The 21,320-nt window shown below is 39.0% G+C and overlaps 3 protein-coding genes across 3 annotated transcripts; 1 reads left to right on the top strand and 2 right to left on the bottom strand.

Annotated features, from left to right (window-relative positions):
* Positions 1-203: 203 nt before the first annotated feature.
* LOC116192462 (serine/threonine-protein phosphatase 6 regulatory subunit 2) lies at positions 204-11,292 on the bottom strand. The gene is made up of 19 exons (XM_031521016.1): positions 10,997-11,292; positions 9,255-9,358; positions 8,434-8,520; positions 8,277-8,352; positions 8,087-8,161; positions 7,830-7,883; positions 7,545-7,604; positions 6,831-6,947; positions 5,824-5,918; positions 5,130-5,329; positions 4,889-4,986; positions 4,387-4,490; positions 4,139-4,304; positions 3,920-4,042; positions 3,610-3,692; positions 3,269-3,410; positions 2,703-2,732; positions 1,883-1,953; positions 204-1,270 (listed from the first exon to the last, which is right to left on the bottom strand). Exons 1-19 carry the CDS (start codon positions 11,033-11,035, stop codon positions 643-645), a joined length of 2,352 nt encoding a protein of 783 aa, XP_031376876.1. The 5' UTR covers positions 11,036-11,292; the 3' UTR covers positions 204-642.
* A 2,519-nt stretch (positions 11,293-13,811) lies between these two features.
* LOC116214113 (WPP domain-associated protein) lies at positions 13,812-18,365 on the bottom strand. Its single transcript, XM_031549414.1, is given in 8 exon segments — positions 13,812-14,131; positions 14,233-14,318; positions 14,450-14,551; positions 14,709-14,826; positions 15,403-15,664; positions 15,667-17,344; positions 17,347-17,657; positions 18,059-18,365. Coding segments are annotated over 6 exon segments (2,478 nt in total). The 5' UTR covers positions 17,596-17,657; positions 18,059-18,365; the 3' UTR covers positions 13,812-14,131; positions 14,233-14,249.
* Positions 18,366-20,138: 1,773 nt separating this feature from the next.
* LOC116192557 (mRNA decay activator protein ZFP36L2) lies at positions 20,139-21,303 on the top strand. The gene has a single exon (XM_031521132.1). The coding sequence runs from the start codon at positions 20,583-20,585 to the stop codon at positions 21,153-21,155; it is 573 nt and encodes a 190-aa protein (XP_031376992.1). The 5' UTR covers positions 20,139-20,582; the 3' UTR covers positions 21,156-21,303.
* Positions 21,304-21,320: the final 17 nt, after the last annotated feature.

The following is a 21,320-nucleotide window of genomic DNA, read 5'->3' as shown; positions in this document are numbered from 1 at the left end:
ATTATAAGCCAAAATTGAAGGAATGGACCGGGAGAGGACTATTGAACTCTTGGAACAGTGGCGGTTAAATTTCCGAATCTCCTCAGGTAAATTCGAACTCGGTTAGGCTGCACGATAATAAAGGCCTTAAACAATTATACTGCCCAGCACAAAGATACACTCGGCAGTGAATACACCTTCTGGCGATGGAAAAGGCAGCGACCGGTGAGAACGAGATATTGGGTATTCAATCCCCATTCATTTACATAGTGATTGATATTCGACAGAATAAGATGGAATAAGACAATCGTGTGATACAACCAAAAACTATGAATCTGATAAAAAAAAAATAAAAATTGTTCGAGATGTCCACTTCCAGCAGGAGCAGATTAAATGAACTGATTTTTTTATGAGTGAAACACCGATATACTCCTGCTTTCCTTCCTCCTCTTTGAACTTCAATGATTTCTCGCTCCGGAGGATGGAAATCTCCCCCGCCAATAGCTCCAAACAAAGATAAGGTCATGGAATCGGCATGCCCGCCAGAGAACTAATGTGAAATCTTAGGGAGTAAAATCTGATCAATATTTTTCTTACTAAAGGGTATGTGTCCGAGTCAGACCGGCCAATAGATCAATCTGTGTCAAGGAGGGTTTTGAGTGCTCAGTTTGCCGCTGCTGCTGCCACCGCCGCCGTTGCCTTCTCTTCATCTTTTTTGTCTTCCTGATGAGCATCTTCTTCATCTGTTGATTTTTCCGCCACCTTTCCAACCTCAGAATCAGCCACGGGACCAGGACCCGGCTTGCCCTCATCCAATGGTTCGGACACTGCAGAAGAACCAGAGACGGCACTTCCATCATCTGGTACTGAAGGCGATTCAGTGGTGGAAGGAGAAGGCCCAGATTCGGGTGCATTTGGTTCTTGGTCATGACTGTCGTGACCTGGTGCCACTTCTACTTCACCATTAGGTACTTTAGTAGGGGACTGTTCGGCAGCATCAACTTGGTTGACGAAGTCAGAATTCTCCCGCCACTCAATCCACTCAACTGGCTTCTCAGTTTCACTCTGCCCACCAGTCTCTTCTTCTGGAGGGCCTTCTTTTCTCGTATCAGGAACTGATAAAGATGCCTCGGCATCCACTGGATTTCCACCATCCTCTCCACCAGTGCTTGGGTCAGGGTTGCTGACAGGTGATGAAGAAGGCTGTGTCTGCGAGCCAGCTAGCTGCTGCTCGTTGGCAGCTTTGTCATCCTCGAATGCAAACCAGTTGGAGTTTGTAAACAGAGATTCTCTGCTAACCAAAAAATGGAAAGGTTGAGCAAAAAATTGTAAGAAGATAAGATGTCGAGACACAAATATAACAATATTCTACATAACAGACAGACATCTATATGGAGGAACTTCAACCTTGTGTCCTTAATAAAGACTAAAGTAAATCAGCAAATACTATTTACTCCAGCATATGGAGCTTGACAGCTAAAAATATAAAATGGCATCCATAAATCTAATGAGACGATCAAGATTCCAATTATGCAATGCAAATGGAGAACACCGCAGATCATAAGTACTAAAATATGAGAGATAACAAATAGCAATTAGTTATGTACTAATCCTCATAACCACAATAATGTAAAGCGTACTTATGAAGCAGCCAGCAGGATCACTATGGCTGTATTTTGTCGAGCTACCTCACTTTCACTCAGATAAAAACGTAAAGAGACCAACACCACCACTACATCCACAATTGACAGCCTACACTACATTATAATGGTGCAACGCTAGTAGGAAAATGACACAGCATAAGAAAAGAGAACCATTGCTTAGCAGAAGTACAACTGGATAGTAAAAATATACAAATAACTAATGTTGGAGAGAAGAAAAAGAATAAAGATGGGCACCATACCCTTCATGGTCATCTCCAAGGCGTAATGAGGAAATAACAACTTCAGCAGATTCATCATCAAAGTAGACATCCTGCCACGAATCCACCATTTGGAACTTATAGTCGTCAATACGAAATAAGATGAACCTTTTGCTGACTAGGTACAGGAAAACGCTAGTAGATCGTACTTAAAAACAGAAGTCCTTTTTCCGCCCTAAGGGTGGTTACTTAATTGAGAGAGAACATTTTTTGGGTGGTAGCAGGCGGGAAGCAACCAACGTAAGTGTTAAGGTCTATCCAACAGTGCTGAAAGTGCAAATTGGTCCAGAGGTATGGACGTGACTACGTAATGGATAATAGATAAAGTGGCTATATAAAAGATCAGCAAAAAGATCTACACTTCATAATATATTTACTGGGATATCATTATTTAGGAAAATGCAAAGATCTAGTGGGATATCATTATCCTGGATGATCACCTCTCGAATTGTTTTTAAATTCAAACAAATATCAAATAATGCCAAATAAATATTAGGTAACTGCTATTCCGAAAGAAAGATCAAGAATTATTCTTGATAAGTTTTTTTCCATACATATAAGTCAAAAGGGTCGTTTCCGTCAGTCACGTCTCTTTTGGTGGAATAAAAGGCCATTATTTTGAATCTGAAGATCAGAGAAAATTCAAGGTGATCCTAACGCACCAAGTCAGTTCTCCGATTAGGACATATTCCTCAAAAGCAACTTGTTATTAGAGAGGCTTCGATCTATGTCTTTCACAATTTGTTTAATGGATAGTAATGAGGATACTTAGAAGGCAGTTAGAAACAGTAGTAGTTATTACCTCGTCATCCCTCTCCAATGAGCCGTGAGCCTGCAATAGATTTGGAAAATCAGTGAAGTTCATAGATGAGTATGACTGCATGGTTAAATGTTGAAGGAGAACAACTGTCACAACATTGTCCTATTCTAGCAAAGAAAACACAAACCCCTAAACAAATTGCATGTCATAGACTATGCTGCCCATCAACTCATCAATAAGCAAATGCGCCCAGATTAAGCCAAGAACCATGGATTAATAGACGCCATAGTCTATGAGTGAACTGCTAATACATTAAAGACCCATAATGAAAATAACATGTTATCGTTCTGTCTTCCCAATTATCAAAGTCCAATCGGAATGGCTAATACATTGCGCACATTCACATGAAAAGAGTTTTGCATGTTTTAACCACCCACATGCACGCACGCATGACGCATGATAAATTGAAAGACAGAGGTTACACACATGTTGAGAAGATCACCAATATAACACCAACATAACATCAAGCAATATCCCTCCATAATAATATTTCCTGTCATCATACAAAAATCAAATTTAAATGATGATCTGAATGGGTTTAGATTAACCTCATCAACATCCTCATTGCTGTAAATGCCATATCGAAATGCCTGGCTCAAATTATTTGCTAGGGCTGCCACATCATAATCTCTGTCTTGGTAATCATCATCATCACTATCTCTAGTCCGGTCCTGAAGTGCAGTTGGACGTCTGTTACAGTCAAAAAGCCATGACTTAGATAAAACTTCCACTGCTTTTACCATGTTACTGGAAATTTTTCTTAGGGCTGGGAAGTTGTGGTCATGGGCAAGCAGTGCTTCAGGTTGACCTTTATCCATAATGACTATATGCATTGGGTTGATTTGAGAGAAACAGAGCAGATTGAGTTACATTATTGAAAAAAACTTACCCACAGGTCCACTGGTATACATTTTCTACCGCATTACGCTTTGAGAGAACATTTGCTTGCCAATCATTCCACTCATTGTTTTCCTGTAAAAGAGAGATTACAGCATAAAGAAAGTCAAAACATAAAATCTCATTAAAGCATTATGTGATGTCCACTATAACAAACTTCCACAGGTATCAAAGCAGTACAGATGACACGATTAGGCCATTGTTAGCCACATTAACCAAGCCCATTCACAAGAAAATCTGATCATTGTAATCGTTGACACAAAAACTGTTCATTATTGAAATCAGCAGAGGTTCTTTGATACCTGTAAATATGCCTGAATTTCATTATTGCTACTCCCCATCTGGATAACCTTGTTGGATACACGTGTTAAGTGCCCAATATTTCCTATCCGGGGTGGTTGCCTGCCTTCGGCCGGAAGGGTTGGCTGCACTCATTATTTCCAATCATACTTCAGATGAGAGTTTAAAAAGCAATAAAAAGAAATGATGATTAAAAGAAAAACTATCTGTTAGGAAATAACCTTGTCTGGATTAGCTGCCAAGCTGCAGTTCTTCTCTGCTTCAAGTATTTTTCCAACGAGAGCACAATCACGGAGAAGATGCTCAATGAGAGAAGCGTTCTTGCTCTCCAGGCATGATAACAATATGTTATCCACATGATGGTGCAAAAAGTTGTTGTATGGATAACTACAATTGCAGATACAACACGCACAATAAAAACCTCCATTGAATTCCTTTGTATTTTAATCGCAAATTCACTAACACTTACTCAAAAAACAGGCACAATATTCTCTGTACTGCTCCAAGATTAATCAATTCCTTCTCAGCAGCTTCGCCTCCAACCGTGAGTAAAACCGAAACAAACTCCACAATCTGAAAAGGTCACTTACGAAAACAACTTAGCCACCAAAATATACAAAATAAAACAATTAGTAGTTGAGAGCAAAGTCAATTATTATTTTAAAACAAAACATATATGAGGGAGAGCATCTTCCACTTCTTCACTCAAAATTGTAAAAAATTAAACTGAGAAAACACTTCTCTACATTCTTAGATATAACCTTTCCATTTTTATCAAGTGAAATATATATAAGTTTTTTCAGTTTACTTTTTTTTTTGTTCCAGAAATTATTAATAAAAGAAAGATTTCCTGTAAATAAACTGAGCCCACGTGTCTCTAATTTATTTATTTTTTTAAAAAGAAAAAGTAATGCAGAAGTTTGTTGGATACTGATGCCAGATGAAAACATGGCATCAGTGAAAGGAACTACCTTCAAGCGATGCTTTCCAAGAGGGGGTTGCAACTTGCCATAGGTTGTTGGTAAAACACTCTCTGAGGATGAAAACTCCAGAAGCTTTAGTAGGTCACCTGCAAAATTCAGAGTCAAGGTTCCACAACTTAGTTTAACTCTGCAGTAAAATGGTAACTTTCAAACCCTAGACCTATATTTTCTTTTCAAAAGCATAATTTTCTATGCTATAAGAATTAGGAAGAGCAGTTTGAAACCTTACCAAGTTTCTGTAACATGCCATCAACTGTCCCAGGAAGAGCAGTTACTGTTGATGCAGGAGTCAATTGGCGGCTGTACATATATGCCCCCGCCGGTAACCTTTTGGGATCTAACAGAGAGATGCATACTGACAACAAATTTACCAGAACTGATTTTGGCCTGGAGTCTTCCAGTGCATGTAAAAATAGTCTCTCAATAAAACTGAAGAAACAGAAAAAGTTGCAGTCAGTGAACGGAAGAGATAAGATGCATGAAATGATATAGGCAATATCAGGCCAGCAACTGAACTAAGATGTAGCGCAACAAAGTTTTTATGCATTAAATGTGGCACCAAGCTATCAAAGATTTTGATGCCTTGCTGTTTAGTTATCATATTTAACAAAGGATAGTGCAGTAACGTAAAATAGGGTTGTCTGCTGGCCTTGAAACTTATCAGAAGTAATAAACCAACAGCCTCATTGCTTTTTTCTGAAAGTTGTCTCATGTGAAACTAAGATGACCAAACCAGGTTGAAATAAGTTGTTTATCCAATGAAGAGAATATTTGCAAGCATTTGTTTATGCTGTCAATATCAGGACGCCACTTTGACTATGACAGAAAAGAAGCTGAGATTCCTCAAGCATAACAAAGTAGGCCTTTCCATATAATCTGGTCCATCTAATAGAGGATAGGGTTTCTAAGAGAATCCCATGTACCTAGGGCTGGAGACCTTTGCAGCAAGACCTGGAGGAGCAAATCTTGCTATTGCACATAGTGTTTCAGCAGAGTTAGAATGGACTTCTGGACAGTCCTGCAAAGAGTCATTAAAAGAAAAGAAACAGAGAAAAACTGGTAAGAATACTACTTACCACTCAACTCATATCTTCATCTAAAGTACTCCAAAACTCTTGTTTAAGAAAGAATCAGTCTTTCACCCAGGGAAAAAGTTATGTACTAGAAAAAAAAATGTATAAGGATAAAATGGACTGGACTAAAATCCCTGCACACTCATGAACGCCAAAGCGTTTTCTTCTCCAAGTTTTCAAAAAGCATCATCCTCTTTTCTGGTGAATATACCATTGCACGTCATCATAGGAAACACGAATCTGGATACTACTTGCATTAAACGCTGCACAAGAATTCCACATCCATGAAAAGACTGTTTATTTGATTGAAGTATTATTTCCCCTTCCCAAAAGCCAATTAGTTTTTCCAGAGGAGGAACGGTCTGACTTAGGATCTCCAATATTAGAATTCCTCTTGATCTATTCTGGATTATCAGGAGCCTCATCATAACTTGATCATCCCTGCAGACCTTAGAGCTACGCTCCTGCATTCTTGGACACCCTAAGCCAATCTTTCTTATTCCTTCTGACAAATAACAATATATATATATATATATATATATCGTTTCCAATTACTACAAAATACAATCTCCAACTCCCATCCCAACTATCAGAGAGGCACTTTCTAATCACAGAAGAAATCTCTTCATTAACGATTTGAAACTGAACATAAAAATGGGAAAGCAAGGGGGGGAGGGGAAGTCATCTCCTCAGGCACTTTTGAATCACCAAATTTCTCGCATAGGCTAACTGCATGTCTTGTTTCCCCATTTTAATATGTTAGGTATATAAATACAATAACCAAATTACAGACCCAAAAATCCCATAACAAAACAAAACTAAGATATTTTAAAAATCCATCAAAGGATTCAACTTACTGAAGAGCTGAACTTGCTCACAATCATCTCCAAAACATCACTATCTTCTATCCAGCGCATTGCTTCCATGTAGTTAGCATACATATGTTCATCAACACCAAACAGCCGTATTAATACCTGTGAGAGCAATATTGCTGGTCATGTACCCTCTTCAGAAAATTTGGCAAAATCGTTATTCGATTATTAAGCAGCTACATAAGGAGGGCAAATCAATCACTAGGGATCTCAAATAAAACGACAATATCAATGAGATTTTTACACCAGATATATCCTAAAATTGACACCTAGAGGAAGTCAACGCAAAGATCCACTATCACACTGTAATTAGGACCAGTCATTATGCAGGATCAGAGTTCACCGAATAAATGCCCGAGAACAATCTCTCTCTTTCTGTTTTTTTTTATAAGCCCAAGAACAATCTCTGTTATTAGTGCGTTCATCTTGATAATGCAGATGACATGTCAGGATATGAGCTTAGCTGCAAGCTTTCCACTGGTAAGCCATTAAAATAGCAAACATGCTCACACCTTAACTTCCCTGCAAAATCTTAGTCCCACAAGGAATGGCATGAGCACCCAAGTTGCAACCATCGCTATGTCAATTTTGGAAGAAAAAACCATAAGGATTATTGCAAACATGCAGCCGGAGCATATAAATACATGGTTTCTAAACTGAGATCATGTAAAAAATATAAAAAAGTGAGCAACAACCAACCTCCATAATTGATGTAATCCCGATAAGTTCAACTAACTGCCTGATTATTTCTTGATGAGCCTGGTATCAGCAAGAGAAAAGTAGATTAACTAGAATAATTTCTTTACTCATACCTAGCATAAATGCTTACTGAACAGATATCATACAAAACAGCACTGCCATAATGTGTAAGAGAGATCTAAACTGTGGTCCTGGCACAATGATAAAGAAATGCATCTTGCATTGTTTATAATATACTGCACATCGACAAAAATCAATAATACAGTATATAACTCTTTTACTTACTTGAATATATTGCATGAGAGGAACTGTCTTTCGAAGCAATAGGCATATTACAACCTTTCAGAAAGCAAAAGCAAAAAGAAAAATACGTCAGCATAGGGCTAAGGTGGTTGTTTCACGTAAAAGAAAATTGCAAAAATTGGTGACAATTCGACAATATAGAGATATGGAATATGAGAACCACAACCTGAGAAAAGGTATGGCTGAATTCAACCAAATAAACTTACGAGCTAGGACTTCGAATATATATTAGGAAGTACCTTGCTGAAGTAGCCAGCCAGCAGTGTGCCATGAGAACGTTTCGGATTCACAAAAGAAAACAACAAGTTCATCAACTGCAAGAAGGTCAAGCAACTTTTATCCAATTGAAGTCACTAGATGACAGTCGTGATTATAGATGACTTTCTCAAACAGTCAATAATGTCAACAATTAAAGAGTCTAAGAGTTACCTCCTCATCCTCTACCAATGTTTTGAGTATGATATCAACTTCACAAGTAAATATCTCACAGGAAATGAAAGGGAACCTATAAAATTATGACAAAAGTTAGTAGAAACATCCATTGAAGGTATATACAATGCAGGACCACATTGCAGGTAAAACATACTTGAGAGTTCTCCTTGTATCTGCATCCTCAGGTGCTTCCTCCACAATATACCGCACAAGTTGTTCAACTTGTGGTTTTTCTCTCAAACTGGAAAAGATAGCAAAGTTTAGCAATGAATATAATTGGGAGGCTAAAGCGAATCAGGCAACTGTTTCACAAAACAATGGAACAGAAAGAGGATAATGTTTGTCAATATAATAAACAAACGTAAGGAATGAATATTAATACATTTAAAAAATATGGAGAGAAACTTGGGTGCGATTGTTCAGAATCAAATCCTACTGATGGAACTAAAGCATGAAAGAAGAATATGTTAGAACAAGCTATCCTGTTAAAGTGGATACTCAGAATTGAATTTCAAGTATTGGTCTCCTGTTATTTAAGTTTTATGCATGCTTCAGGACATTAGTTTTGGGGATACTTTATGCAAAACCTTGTCTGTCTACATAGCTGATGCTTTTTATTTGATGTCGGACCACAAAAAGTTTTCATCTCATTTCCTCTTTTAGGATACAGTTTGCCAGGCATAGTGTTGAGAATGGGGGCAAAACAGGTTCAAGCTTTCAACGTCAAAAATTCAGAATAGCAAAATTAGCAATTGCTTCCTCTATAAACTTCCCTAAAGTATCTTACATTAAAATGGGAGAAGTATGGCTTACAAGAGGCCAGGACATAGATCAAGACTCATGAACAAGAGCAGGACATAGATCAGCTGATATTGGTATTAACCCAATTCAGGTAAAGCATATTCAGAGCAAATTCTCGGAGCGACAAATAACTAACAATATAGAAAAGCCAATAAACATAAATCCAAGTCTTACAAATTAATGAGACGCCCATTAAGAGCTTTACACTCTTGAATTATTTCATCCTCATCCAGAAGCTCTTCCAAGGTAAAATTTTCCTTATCCAATATTGTCTCCACCTGCAAATCAAACAGCAGAAGGTTGCATAACTCGACCAAAGTATCATCATACAAGCATCTTTTTCTTCACAAAGTAAAAATGGTCGGCGGGCCTTCTTCAAAGCTGTTTTACATAATGTTTGGTCACCCTCTCAGCTCACAACACACCAAGCAACTTTTCGCTAGACAAGGGACTCGAGATTGGTCCTTGGGAGGTCATTCCTTCTACCAGGTTTTAAACTTAAGACTTATATTTCCTGAAACACACTTTCAGCTTGATACTTACACAATACTGGATTCAGAAATAGGAAACAGTACATCATCAAACCATCATACTCTGATACAAACCTACAGGTATCCTCTTCCTTTCTAGTATTTTTACATCAACTACCAGGGTTGTGGCATACGTCTCTCCTTTTATAGACAAACATGTAAAGATATACCAAAAAACACCTTACAAGCTGTCTAGGAGAATCATTGACTTTTTCTCATTTCTTTAATACACTGAGCAAGGAGAACTGGGTCTTCAGCCATATAAATACTTTTACAAAGTTTTATCGAACGGCCTAAATTAAGATGGACATGACTAAGAAAGTTAATCATGTCAAGTATCACAAGAACCTGTTAGGATGATTCAGTAATAAGCCATCTTCTATGAGCTTTACCACCTCCAAATTATTCAGAAGCATTCATATCCTGGACATTTGAGAGACTACATTCTTTTTTAAAGTATGGTTAACACTAAGATTGTATTTTTTATGTAGTCATTCAAGAATCAATTCAAGTCAGTACGCATCCTAAGCATGGTGTGAGGGTTAAGTTAGAACTCGAACTCCAATATCCAAGATCCCAGTAGTTAAATTCAAACTTGATATTCCACCCATTCTTCTCCAACCATCATGCTCGCTTGATCAGTCATATTTTTTACAATTTTCCCATATTATAAATTACAACTTGCACCATCTTTCTCGGCAGTTTCTTATGCACCTCAAACTCGGCCTCCGTAATGTCCTTTCTGAGAACTTCTCACATTGTACCTTCTCTGCGCCATTAGTGTCTCCCACACGCCAATCAGCCCTTCCACCATTCAACTCCCGAAATTCTATTTACTATTACTTGCAAATTCCCAGTGCAAACGCTGTTTCAACCGAATCTCCACTCCACATTCATTGTTAAAGATATATATGTATTGTCCAAAGAGAATGAACTTCATTTAAACTGCAGGCCTCCATCGGAAAGCTCATCTTCACACCCAATATGGCATCATCTCTGGACCGAAACAGCTTACTGAGCACTCCCCTCGGCACATACAATCCTCAAATCTTGTGAAGTCAGCAGAATTAACGCCATATCAGTCCACTGAATCTAAGGAATGGAGAGAACCAGAGCCCGGACTGTTACATTAAACATCAAGATATCCCCCCGCGCCACTTCCATACTCCAAAGGATTCAGCCTGAACATGCCGGGACTATGTCCACACGACGGCATATACGGAACAAGACGTACGACCAATTCACATCTCTCAATCACTCGAATCCCGACGCCATTCCACGACAACTGACGACTGAATCATCAGTGCGGGAGCAGGAGGAAGCCAGCAAAATCAAAAGAAAACTCGCCAAGGTAAAACGGGAGCAGAGGGAGAAACGAAGACTCACCGGAGAAGCGGTGGACAATCCCGCCATACGCCAAAACATCTTGGTTATTTTCCGGGGAAATGGCACTCCGAATTCAAAGATCCGCGAGGATACGGCGGCGAGGGTAGATGATCCGCTAGGGCAACCAAACCCTAGGGGGAATCAGGGCGGCTGGGGGGGATCGAAGCGGGGGCTTCCACCGGCGACCTTCAATTCGGGAGGAGGGAGAAGAAAGCAACAACGACGAAGAACCAACGGAGACGGGGAAGGTGATATCATTCACTTTTTCCCGTCTACAATTCCAATTTTCTCGCATTTCATTTCATTTCATTTATTTTATTTTTTTCTCCCCTTTTTCAAAAATTTTATATTTATTTATCTGTTAATTATTAATTTGTGAAATTTCATTTTTGAATTTCTGTTTTGCTTCCTGGCTGATCTACTTATATGGCCGTATGAACCATATGCAATACAGCCCTTCTAATTTCACTTGTCGAGAAAGTTCGGCAATTTGGCCACCTGAACAGATCTGATAGTCAACGCATATGTCTCAAATCTAATGGCGGCTTAATGTAAGTTATTAATCTCGAACCAAGAATTGTTGAGGGACTATTGACCCCATTTGATTATTGATATGGTTTCCTTTTTTTCCCTTAAATCTTGCTTGGTTTTTTTTTCGCATGTAATTTCCACATTATATTTTTGTATCATAAACACAAATTCAAGTTGATTAATTTTGTTTGTAAAAAAATTTGATTAACTTTCAAATTATTTACAAAATTTTTAAACATAAATTAAGATATGATAATATTTGATTAAGAACTCTAAAAGCATACATTTGTTGGAGACACCCATTTCATGTTTTGTATTTTGGAATGGAAAGGAAGGAAAGGAATGAAATTACTTCTATGCAATAACATTAATAGAAAAAATGGTGATTATTTTTTTTTGTTGAATTTCAAAATATGAGTCAATGTAATTAATACATCGAACTTACTACCAAGAACGTATATCTGCAGATATGAGAAATCCTGAGAGAATATGTCACACTTATACAAAAAAATTAATTAAAAATGTGGAATGAATATTATTTTATTATTTTGAATGAATGTTCATTCCAAAGTTGAAGAAGAAATGTTATCATAAAAAAATGGCCATTTCAACTTACAGAATGGCACAAAATAAGTAAACGGAATGGAAGGATGAGATGATCATTCTATTCCATTCTTCTCCATTGACTGATGTGTATCAAACACAGTCTTAACATTTTATGAAATGGATGGTTTTGTATTAGTCTATAATACATGTGAAGTTTGAAAATTTTGTCTTCATATTCAAATATCCGTAAATTAGAGGTGTAGAAAATAGTCGGTAAACTGCAAACACCACTAGGCAGAATATTCGAAAATCACTAAAGTATTTCATGATTAGAAGAAACTAATACACTATCATGAATAGACTATAATTTGAGAGTACCTCGTGCTTTAACGGTAAAAACATTCCCTTCAAGAGTCTATTGTCGTTGCCAGGCAGTAGTAGGCAGCATCATGCAGTGTTCCGAAACAATTAAATTTGACTTAGGGCTTCATGTAAATTATATCCGATAATCTCCCACTTGATATTTGTGAATATACAAACAAAGGTCCAAATATTGATTTGCGCTACAAAAATCTAACTACTCTCCGTAATGATATTATGACTAATGCTATAGCCAATTTAATGTCTAGGCTTTCACAATTTTGATTTATACTCATATAATATAATAAAGAGTGAATAGGCAATTTGGTCTTGACTTTTCATGATTGTATCAATTGGTCACTGACTTATTTTTTGCATCAACTCGGTCCCTGACTTTTCACAATTGCATCTATTTGGTTCTCGTTTCATCATTTAGGTCCCTCACTTTGCAAAACTGCATCATTTAGGTCCAAAATGATGCAAATTTTGCATAGCGAGGGACCTAAATTATGCAATTTTGAAAAGTGAAGGACCTAAATGATGTAGCGAGGATCAAATTAATACAATCGTAAAATGTCAAGAACCAAATTGATGCAAAAAATAAATCAGGAACTAAATTGATATAATCGTGAAAAGTAAGGAGAAAATTGCCTATTTACTCTATTTTGAATTATTATATGAGGGTTTTTGGACGCCTTCAAGATATGTTTTAGAGTTGACCCCATAGTATCTGATTTTTTTTTCTTTTTTCTTTTTTCGGTTACGAGTATGTGATTCATTTTCTTATTGAAGAAAAGGAACAAAATAAATAAGTTGGTTGGTTTATAGAAGTACTACTACAACATCAGTTTGTTCTTCTTAATCCATCCCAATCTCATTCGTATACATTCTTTCTTTGCAGTATACATTCTATCTAATAAGCTAAAATAATGATACAAAACACGATTCGGATACATTCTTTGTTCGCAGCAAAGAAGCCCGTAAACATGGTTCATTCAAGTACATAACATTCTTTCCAGTCTTTTCAATTATTGCCCTTTCCACCTGGTTTAATTAACCCATGGCAACGTCATCTAGAATTGTTATTTTTTTTGGGCCAAAATTTGATTTTTCAGATAATTATATTTTTGCCCAAAAAAGAAGATAGACAGAATTGCCCTCATAACAAGGAAATTCTATTGTCCACTTTATTTCTTTTTTCTTTTTTTGTCAATCGATTTCTTCTTTCTGGGTTATTGATTAGCCGGCAGGCCACAACATCATTCCACAACCATCACATATCTCAATTGTATTTTCCTCTCCCCTTCCTTTTCTCGTCCGTCTTTGTCAAACTCAACCATTCTCACATGCATATTGAACCAGTTGAATGTTCCCCAACTCGAACAAACAAAAAACCTATCCCATGCATGAAACCAATACTTCGCGGCGTGAGAATACAAAACAAAACTGTACCTGCACTACAAAATCAAACACCTACAAGTAGTCGAGCCGAGCACCTAAATACAGACAAAACCTTTACCGCTCAGAACCAAAAACATTGCAAGGAACCCTACTCTATCTGTAAATGTACAGGGGGACAAAAACACAGATGATATATGTACAAAGGCTTACTTAACAAATTCAGATGCACCATATATTACGTATGTATAGCTTGCTCTCCCCCTCGCCCGGTTTTTCTTTAGAGCGGCGGGCTGTTACCTACATTCCACGAAGTAAAGACACATGTATAAACATCTCTGCATGAATTTTTTTTAGTTTTTACTGTGGCACTATTTGGAAATGGATCATATTATCATCACCTTGCTTGGAAAGGACTTCAGAGGTCGTTCCTTTTCAGAGACTCCCCACTCAACTCTCCCTTAACTAGCTTCAGGATCTCCATAACCTACAAACAATCGTAATGAAAACACTCAAAAAGGAGTAGAGCAACCTGTCTAAGGGAGACTATCAAGTATCAATCGGGACTCCCTCTGAAGTTTAAACAACTAGAAAAAAGGGAAAAAGTTGAAGACTCACCCCGGGATAATGTTTCAATATCGGGGAATAATGATCAAGTGCAATATATATCTTCTCCAGCAAGCTCAATTGATTCTCCACCTCATCTCCTAATAGATCAACCTGCAGCCCGCATACAGAAATTAAATCCAACGAATAATTAAGAGACACTCTGGCAGAAAATCAACCATCCACTAAGTAAACAAAGAAAACAGAATGAAGAAGCAATTGATAAGTCTCGCTCATTGATTGGAAATTCTAAATTCTTCAATATGTATACCTCCTTTTCTGCCTTTTCAAGATCCAAACATTTCTTCTCAAGTCTCTGCTTGTACGACAATTTGAGTAATTTAGCATCCCGAGTGAGGCAATTCAGCTCGGATCCCAACAAATGCAACCTAAGAGAAGAAGATTGCAAGTCCTCAGTCTTGAAGAATATAGATAACTCCAACTTCAGTTGGGCATCAAACACACGAAGGTAGAATAACAAACTGAAAAAAAAAAAAAATAGCCATTCGCACTTTCTCAAAAGAATCACATTTTGTAAGAAGATAGAAACAGATTTTCACAGATACTCTTATTACACTTCACATATTTCCTAACACAATTAACTAGAAGTTTCAACTGCAGAAGCATCAAATGACACCTGTCTGTCATATTTGTAGTCTCTGAACAGAATGGTGTTTGGTCTACCCACAAAAACATCTGTCAAACACATATTTCAGCAATTAGCTGATGTTTCCCAACTATTTGATTATATGTTCAGTGTTCTCTATTCAGTGGAAAAACCTAGAAGAATCAAGTACTACTGCTTCTCTTATGCAGCTCAAGAATGAAATCAATATCTATGAGTCAATTACATTCATTATATGAATATGAATATTAGTAAAATGGGAAAATCAACAAATAAAGAAAACACATCAAACCCTCTTAACTCTAGAAAAAAATTGAGTGTCATGATACTAATTACATACCTCGATTGATTCCTCTTAATATCTAAAATTGCTCTGTTTTCTAACTCGGCTATTGATTTCATTATCCCATGAGAAACTTCCATAACTGATTCCATTTGCTTCTTGCACACAAGCAGGAGCAGCTTGTTTTCTTCCTCTGTCCTGTTCAACTCTTCCATAGCCAAATCAAGTTTCTGATTTAGCATGCAAGAGTCCTTTTCACGCAGTTTAATTTTCCCCAACGCTTGATCCAAATCACTTCTTATCGCTTCTGATTTTTTATTGATCTCTGCAATAAAACAGTCTTTCGCCTTGTTTCATCCCTTAACCCTTCCAGTTCTTGATTGGCTTGATCAAGCAGCTCCCTCTTTCTGGCCAATTGATTTCCTATTTCCTCTGCTAATCTTTCCTTTTGTTTCACTGATGCTGCCAGCTGTAGCATCTCTTCTTTTAACCTCTGGTTCTCTACAGCCTCCAATTGTGCTAATTCTGCTTTCTCCAGTGCTTTCTCTTCAAAAGAGGCTCGAACGACCTTTTCATAGATACATTCATAGATACATTCATTACTCAAACAATCAAATTTCTCCTTAGCTTCTTTCAGGGCCTGAAGAAATACAAACCCCATCAACTCCTGCGAGATGACAGACTCAAAATAGAGATTTTCAATCTCGGACTCACTGCTATTTTGACCATCAGAGACGGCTTCTCCACATGAATTTTCACAAATCACTTTTCTGTGGTCAGACTCCGTGCAAATATCATCAATGCAACTTATATCAGTTGGCAGCATTCGCAGAAAACACTGGTATACCTCCTCGCGAATTGTGGCTTTGATGCATACCTCTTCTTTTTCTTGTTTAAGCTTTCCTATCACCTCCTGCAGATTAGCCTCAGCCGGTGAATAGCCAAATATTTTCTCACCAGCATCAGAAACCTCTGCAGAAAGACGCTCAATCTCCCTCTTCTTGTTGTCAAGCATATCCTTGAGCTGGCCGTTTTCTAAAAGAAGCGCGTCTAGTCTCTCCTTCACATTGCAGAATCCTTCAACATCACCACTGAAAGAAGGGACGGTGTCACTTTCCTCCAAAATCTCATCCAACTTCAAGATGACCTCCGGGATCTTTCTCTTTAAACCATCAAGGTCCTTATCCTTCTTCAAAAGCAAGGAAGAACCCCGCTCCCTCAACTTCCAGTACTCCTTCTTGAGTCGAAAATATTCTTCACGGTCTATATCCTCAGACATAGCAATTGTCAACTCCTCATGCTGGCCATTCACTTCACCAAGAGGACAGGAAAAAACATGACTACCTGATAGCTTGCGATGAAGATGAAGAGGATCAGTTACTTTACCGCTACCACCGTTGCCACATTCTTCACCGATCTCCATGGATCCATGAGAAGTTATATGTCCAGCATCAGGAGCAGCAAGTAGTTTGTTTAAACCATCTAATTCTTGTCGCAAACTAGAAAGTTCTCCCTTCTTCTTTTTTAGGAAATCGATATTTTCATTAACACAAACACAAGAATTTCGACGCTCCCCAAACTCATCCTGGAGACTTCTAAAGTAGATAGCGATAACCATTGCCTCAACTTCAGCTTGAAACTCCTTCTCCTCCTGCCACATGGAAAATGATGACCTGGACAAGCAAACCATGTTGCTCACCCGATTGAAGAAAAAGTCTAGCATCGTCTGCAGACCGTCGACTCTACTATCGATATCAATCCATCTGTCAGGAACCTTCCCCAGTGCCAACTTTAACCCCGGATTAATGCTGTCAAACGAATTTCTGCGCTCGATAGTGTGTATTAGTCCCTTGAGCTCAGTCAACTGCTTCCCAGCCTCAGTTTTACAACTCACCAGAAGATCCCTAAATCTGTCATCCTCCAGTGACCTGACTGAAAGGCCTAGATTTGACTTAGACTGTGTGCTTCCTGCTATACTTGTTTGCTTAGAAGACATTCAAGAACTCCATATTCAGCGGTGGTCAAGTTGTAAGAAAGCAACCTCTCTTTCAACTTACTAATCTCTGATTCTTTCTGAGCAATCCTACCGGCAGCCTCTTGCTCCACAGCACCCACCATGCCTTTTATCACTGAATCGCTCACCATTCTCGAGACCGTAAGCCAATCAGTGATATCTTGCATGCACGAGTCCAAACCATCGAGGATGTTGTCCATAATCCTCACACGCTCCAAATCTTCAGGATTCTCCATCGCCATTCAAAAACACTACTCCCCAATCCCAAGCAGAGCGCTGCAGAAAATAACCAGTAAAACTGTGAGGAAACAAATTAGACAAGCTCATCGCTCAGGCATACATGATCGGAAGACAAGCAAGTTCTCCATACACACAGATACATGAAACACATACATATCTACACACACATATATACATACATACGTATATAGTACTGAGTTACAGAACAAAACGATAAGAGATAGCAGATAAAAGGCTTCCATTTTCAGTGCATTACTTGCTCGAACATCAGCAAAAGCTCCCATTTTTGACTCACTCAGTCCTCTTTCCTGCATTTTCCTCCTCAGCAACCAAACAGAACGACAACCCCACAAGCAAAAACGAGTTTCACGGAAAGCACCGAACGAAGGAAGACGCTTTGAACTTCAAAAGATCAAAGCTGAAAATCAAACGACTGGAACAGCAAAAGGGGGCACTTACAGGTGAAGCGAGGGAGAGCTGATTGTCGGTTAAAGCATCAGCAGCATCAGCAACGGTCAAAAAGCAGCCTGGAAGGGAGATGCCCAGCTTTGAAGCTTTAGCTATTGAATGAGATGAAGATGAAGAAGAAGAAGATTCCTTCCCCGGTGGGTTTGCTCAACTATTAGGCTAGGGTTTCTGCAAGCAAAGCAAAAGGGGGAAGGGGGAGACAAGAAAGGACAATCATTAGATTGGGTTTTGTGGGAATTTGATGGGCGGGAGAGGCGAGACCAATTAAACCGACCACAAACCTCCGAAAGTGGTCAGCCGAAAGTCCTCCGACCCACCACTCGCTCACTCATCAGTGTCGCTGTCTCACCCTGGCGTCTGGGTGTAATTTAACGACAAAAATTGATGCCTCCTACTCCTCTTTTTTTTTTTTTCCGTTGATTAATTGGCTCGGCGAAAGAAAAATAATATATATGTCCGTTACACTTAGCAGAGATTAATGTTAATTAAAGAGGGGTTATGTCTGAAAGTGAAAGAACACTGCATGCGACCCATACGGAGATAATTAAATGGAACGGACAGAAAAAGACTTCGCCACAACGTATTTACACCCAAAAGAAAAGGAATATGAATTTAAATGGAAACGACGTAACAATAACTGACATAACTCTTTAATATGGTCCGATCTCCCCCGATCACGACGTCTAAGGAATCAGCCGACTGGTGCGAGACGGATATATTATTCATATGGTTTCTGTAGTCGCGATAATTTTTGTTGTTGGGGGAATTCATTAATCAGATAGGTGTTTGTTTTATAACATGGAGTATTTATTTATATTTGTAGTTATAAATGGAGAGGGTAAAATGAGGGACTAATTTTTTCACGTGAAGGAGAAGATTGGGCTGGCAGTCGGTCCGTCCGTGACGTTGAAATGTGGGCTATAATCATGTCGAGATGATGATATTTGATGGGCATGAATTGTTTAATTTGATCGAGTCTGAGAGTCAAAAGTAACGATCATATTTTATTGCTTTACTCCTTTGTCAGCAAACCAATTAGCAGACCCCACCGTCAAATAACGTTAATATGGAAAAAGGGATTAGCTGGAGACACTCATGATCAAGAAAAGTTGCTCAAAAGCAACACAATAATTAATCATCAAATCAAATGTACCACAATCCGTCTAGCATAGAGAGAAGTATTGGGTACACGCTTTCATATGAAATCAAGAAATATCATCGTTCAGTTCTCATTAGTGAAATTTTTTCGAGTTCATTTATTTTCTCTTCTCTTATCCTATACGATGCACGTGTGCCGCCATTATAACTAGAAAAAAATGGACTCAACTTATAAGTAACATATATTTATTGTCCATGCTTGGTGAGATCGCAATGTGCCCTCAATATATTAGACTGGGACTAATTTTTTATTTGGATATCGATTTGTATCACTGACTTATATTAGGATATCGATTTGTACCAGACCCGAAGTATTTTTATTGAATTTCCATCTCCGAATTACCCATAACGACGCGATTTACCAATCATGTAAATGAAGGTTCATGACTTAATACAAAAATAAGAAATGAACTGAAATAAAAAATATAAGATTGAACTCAGAGCTTATTAATTTTGTTTATGAAATAAAATATGGAATTTGATATAGTAGGTAGTCACATCCTCTCGGACTCCAACATTGCTAACTCTCACAGGGTGCATTCCCCAATTGAGGGACTAGGGGTCAGCGAGGCGGAGCTTACTTGGCCTCTCACAGGTCAATCGACTCCAACAGGAACCGCAGTTGGACGAGGGGAAAATCGAACCCATGATGTCAAGACAACTTTATCAAGTCTTAACCAATATATTGCTAGACCCGAAAAGTTATTAATTTTGAATCGACGTCTTATGTCATTATACTAAGACTCTGCTAGCTGATACAATGTATATTGAATCTTGAAAAGACTGGCAGTGGCAGGCACCTTTTCTGTCGGGGTTAAAAGAAAAAAGCACTGCTTCGTCTTGTTAGTATTGCATGCGATGCAGTAAGAGAGAGAGAGAAAATTAGTTGGGGGGAAGCCGTTGAAGTCATGCATGTTGAGTTACCAAACAGTATATCTATCTTCGATCGATGCAAAGCTGCTGCCATGCATGGCGTTAATGGTGGTGTTGGTCCAGTGGGAGGAGGAGGAGGGATGAGGAAGACGACAAAGGGAAACGGCGGAGGATCCTCTTTAACTTATTCGGTGTTCAGTTTCTCCGACAGGAAGTCACGCGCTCCCTGCCTTTACTCAATCCCCGCCAATAAATGCGAGAACACAGATTCTCCCCGCATCGACCACGAGAATGTGGCTCAACTTCGTATAAAAGATTAATGCTCATCGAAAATTGATGTCCATGGGGAGTTAGTATGACTATATATTAAATCTCTCTCCTTAGCATAACTATATACTCCACCTACCAGCTGATCATACTCCTGTACTTTCGCCCTGACTCCCTGAGGGTGTTCGGGATTCACCGGAACATCGAGGATCGAGAAATGTGGGGTTGTAGAGGTTGTGGAGGACTCGTGGCGGCAGCTTTGCTGCTGTTGATGGCTGCTGATGATGTCAAGCGCCATGTGCTGGGCAGCGCTAGGGAGCTGAGGCCGTCCGACCACGGGCTGGCTTATCAAGGCAGTCCGCCTGCAGGTCAGCAGTCTCCCCCTGAAATGGTCACATTCTTTGGGGCGTCGTCTTCTTCTTCACCGTCATCTGCTTCGGCTCCTCACCCGCCCAGCGTGGCACTCCCTCGGGCCATGAACTCGAGTGACGCTGCACTGTGGTCGCAGCAGCAGCAACCGGAGCAGCAGCAGCAGGAGAAACCACCTTCGTCGTCGTCAAGATCGAGATCATCGGATCGGGCGATGAAGGAGGGGCTGCTGATCGGCAGCCTGGTATGCGGAATCTCCGGGGTGGCTTTACTGGCGGCCTCTGCGTTCATCTTCCTCTTCTTCACTGCCAAGAAGCCGAATTCGCCCCTTCCTCCTACCTCCTCTGCCTCCGCCGCTCATCCTCCTTCTCCTCCTCATGATCATAACAATGCAGTTTCATGTGTTCCCCCAGCCACCTAATTAGATCATTTCTTTTTTTCGTATTTTCGCGCTTCATTGAACTTAACCACATCAGTAGCCGAGTTCCGGCTTTTACTATGTAGCTCCTTGCTGTAATCAAACACGACTAAGTTGCAGATTAAGATGCGGCCATGTACTTATTGCTTAATGAAAGAGATTCATACA

The sequence above is a fragment of the Punica granatum genome, chromosome 1 (genome assembly GCF_007655135.1).
Source record: "Punica granatum isolate Tunisia-2019 chromosome 1, ASM765513v2, whole genome shotgun sequence".
Taxonomy (NCBI): Eukaryota; Viridiplantae; Streptophyta; class Magnoliopsida; order Myrtales; family Lythraceae; genus Punica; species Punica granatum.
The sequence above is the reverse complement of the archived record's forward strand: the minus strand, read 5'-3'. Positions and strand labels throughout refer to the sequence as shown.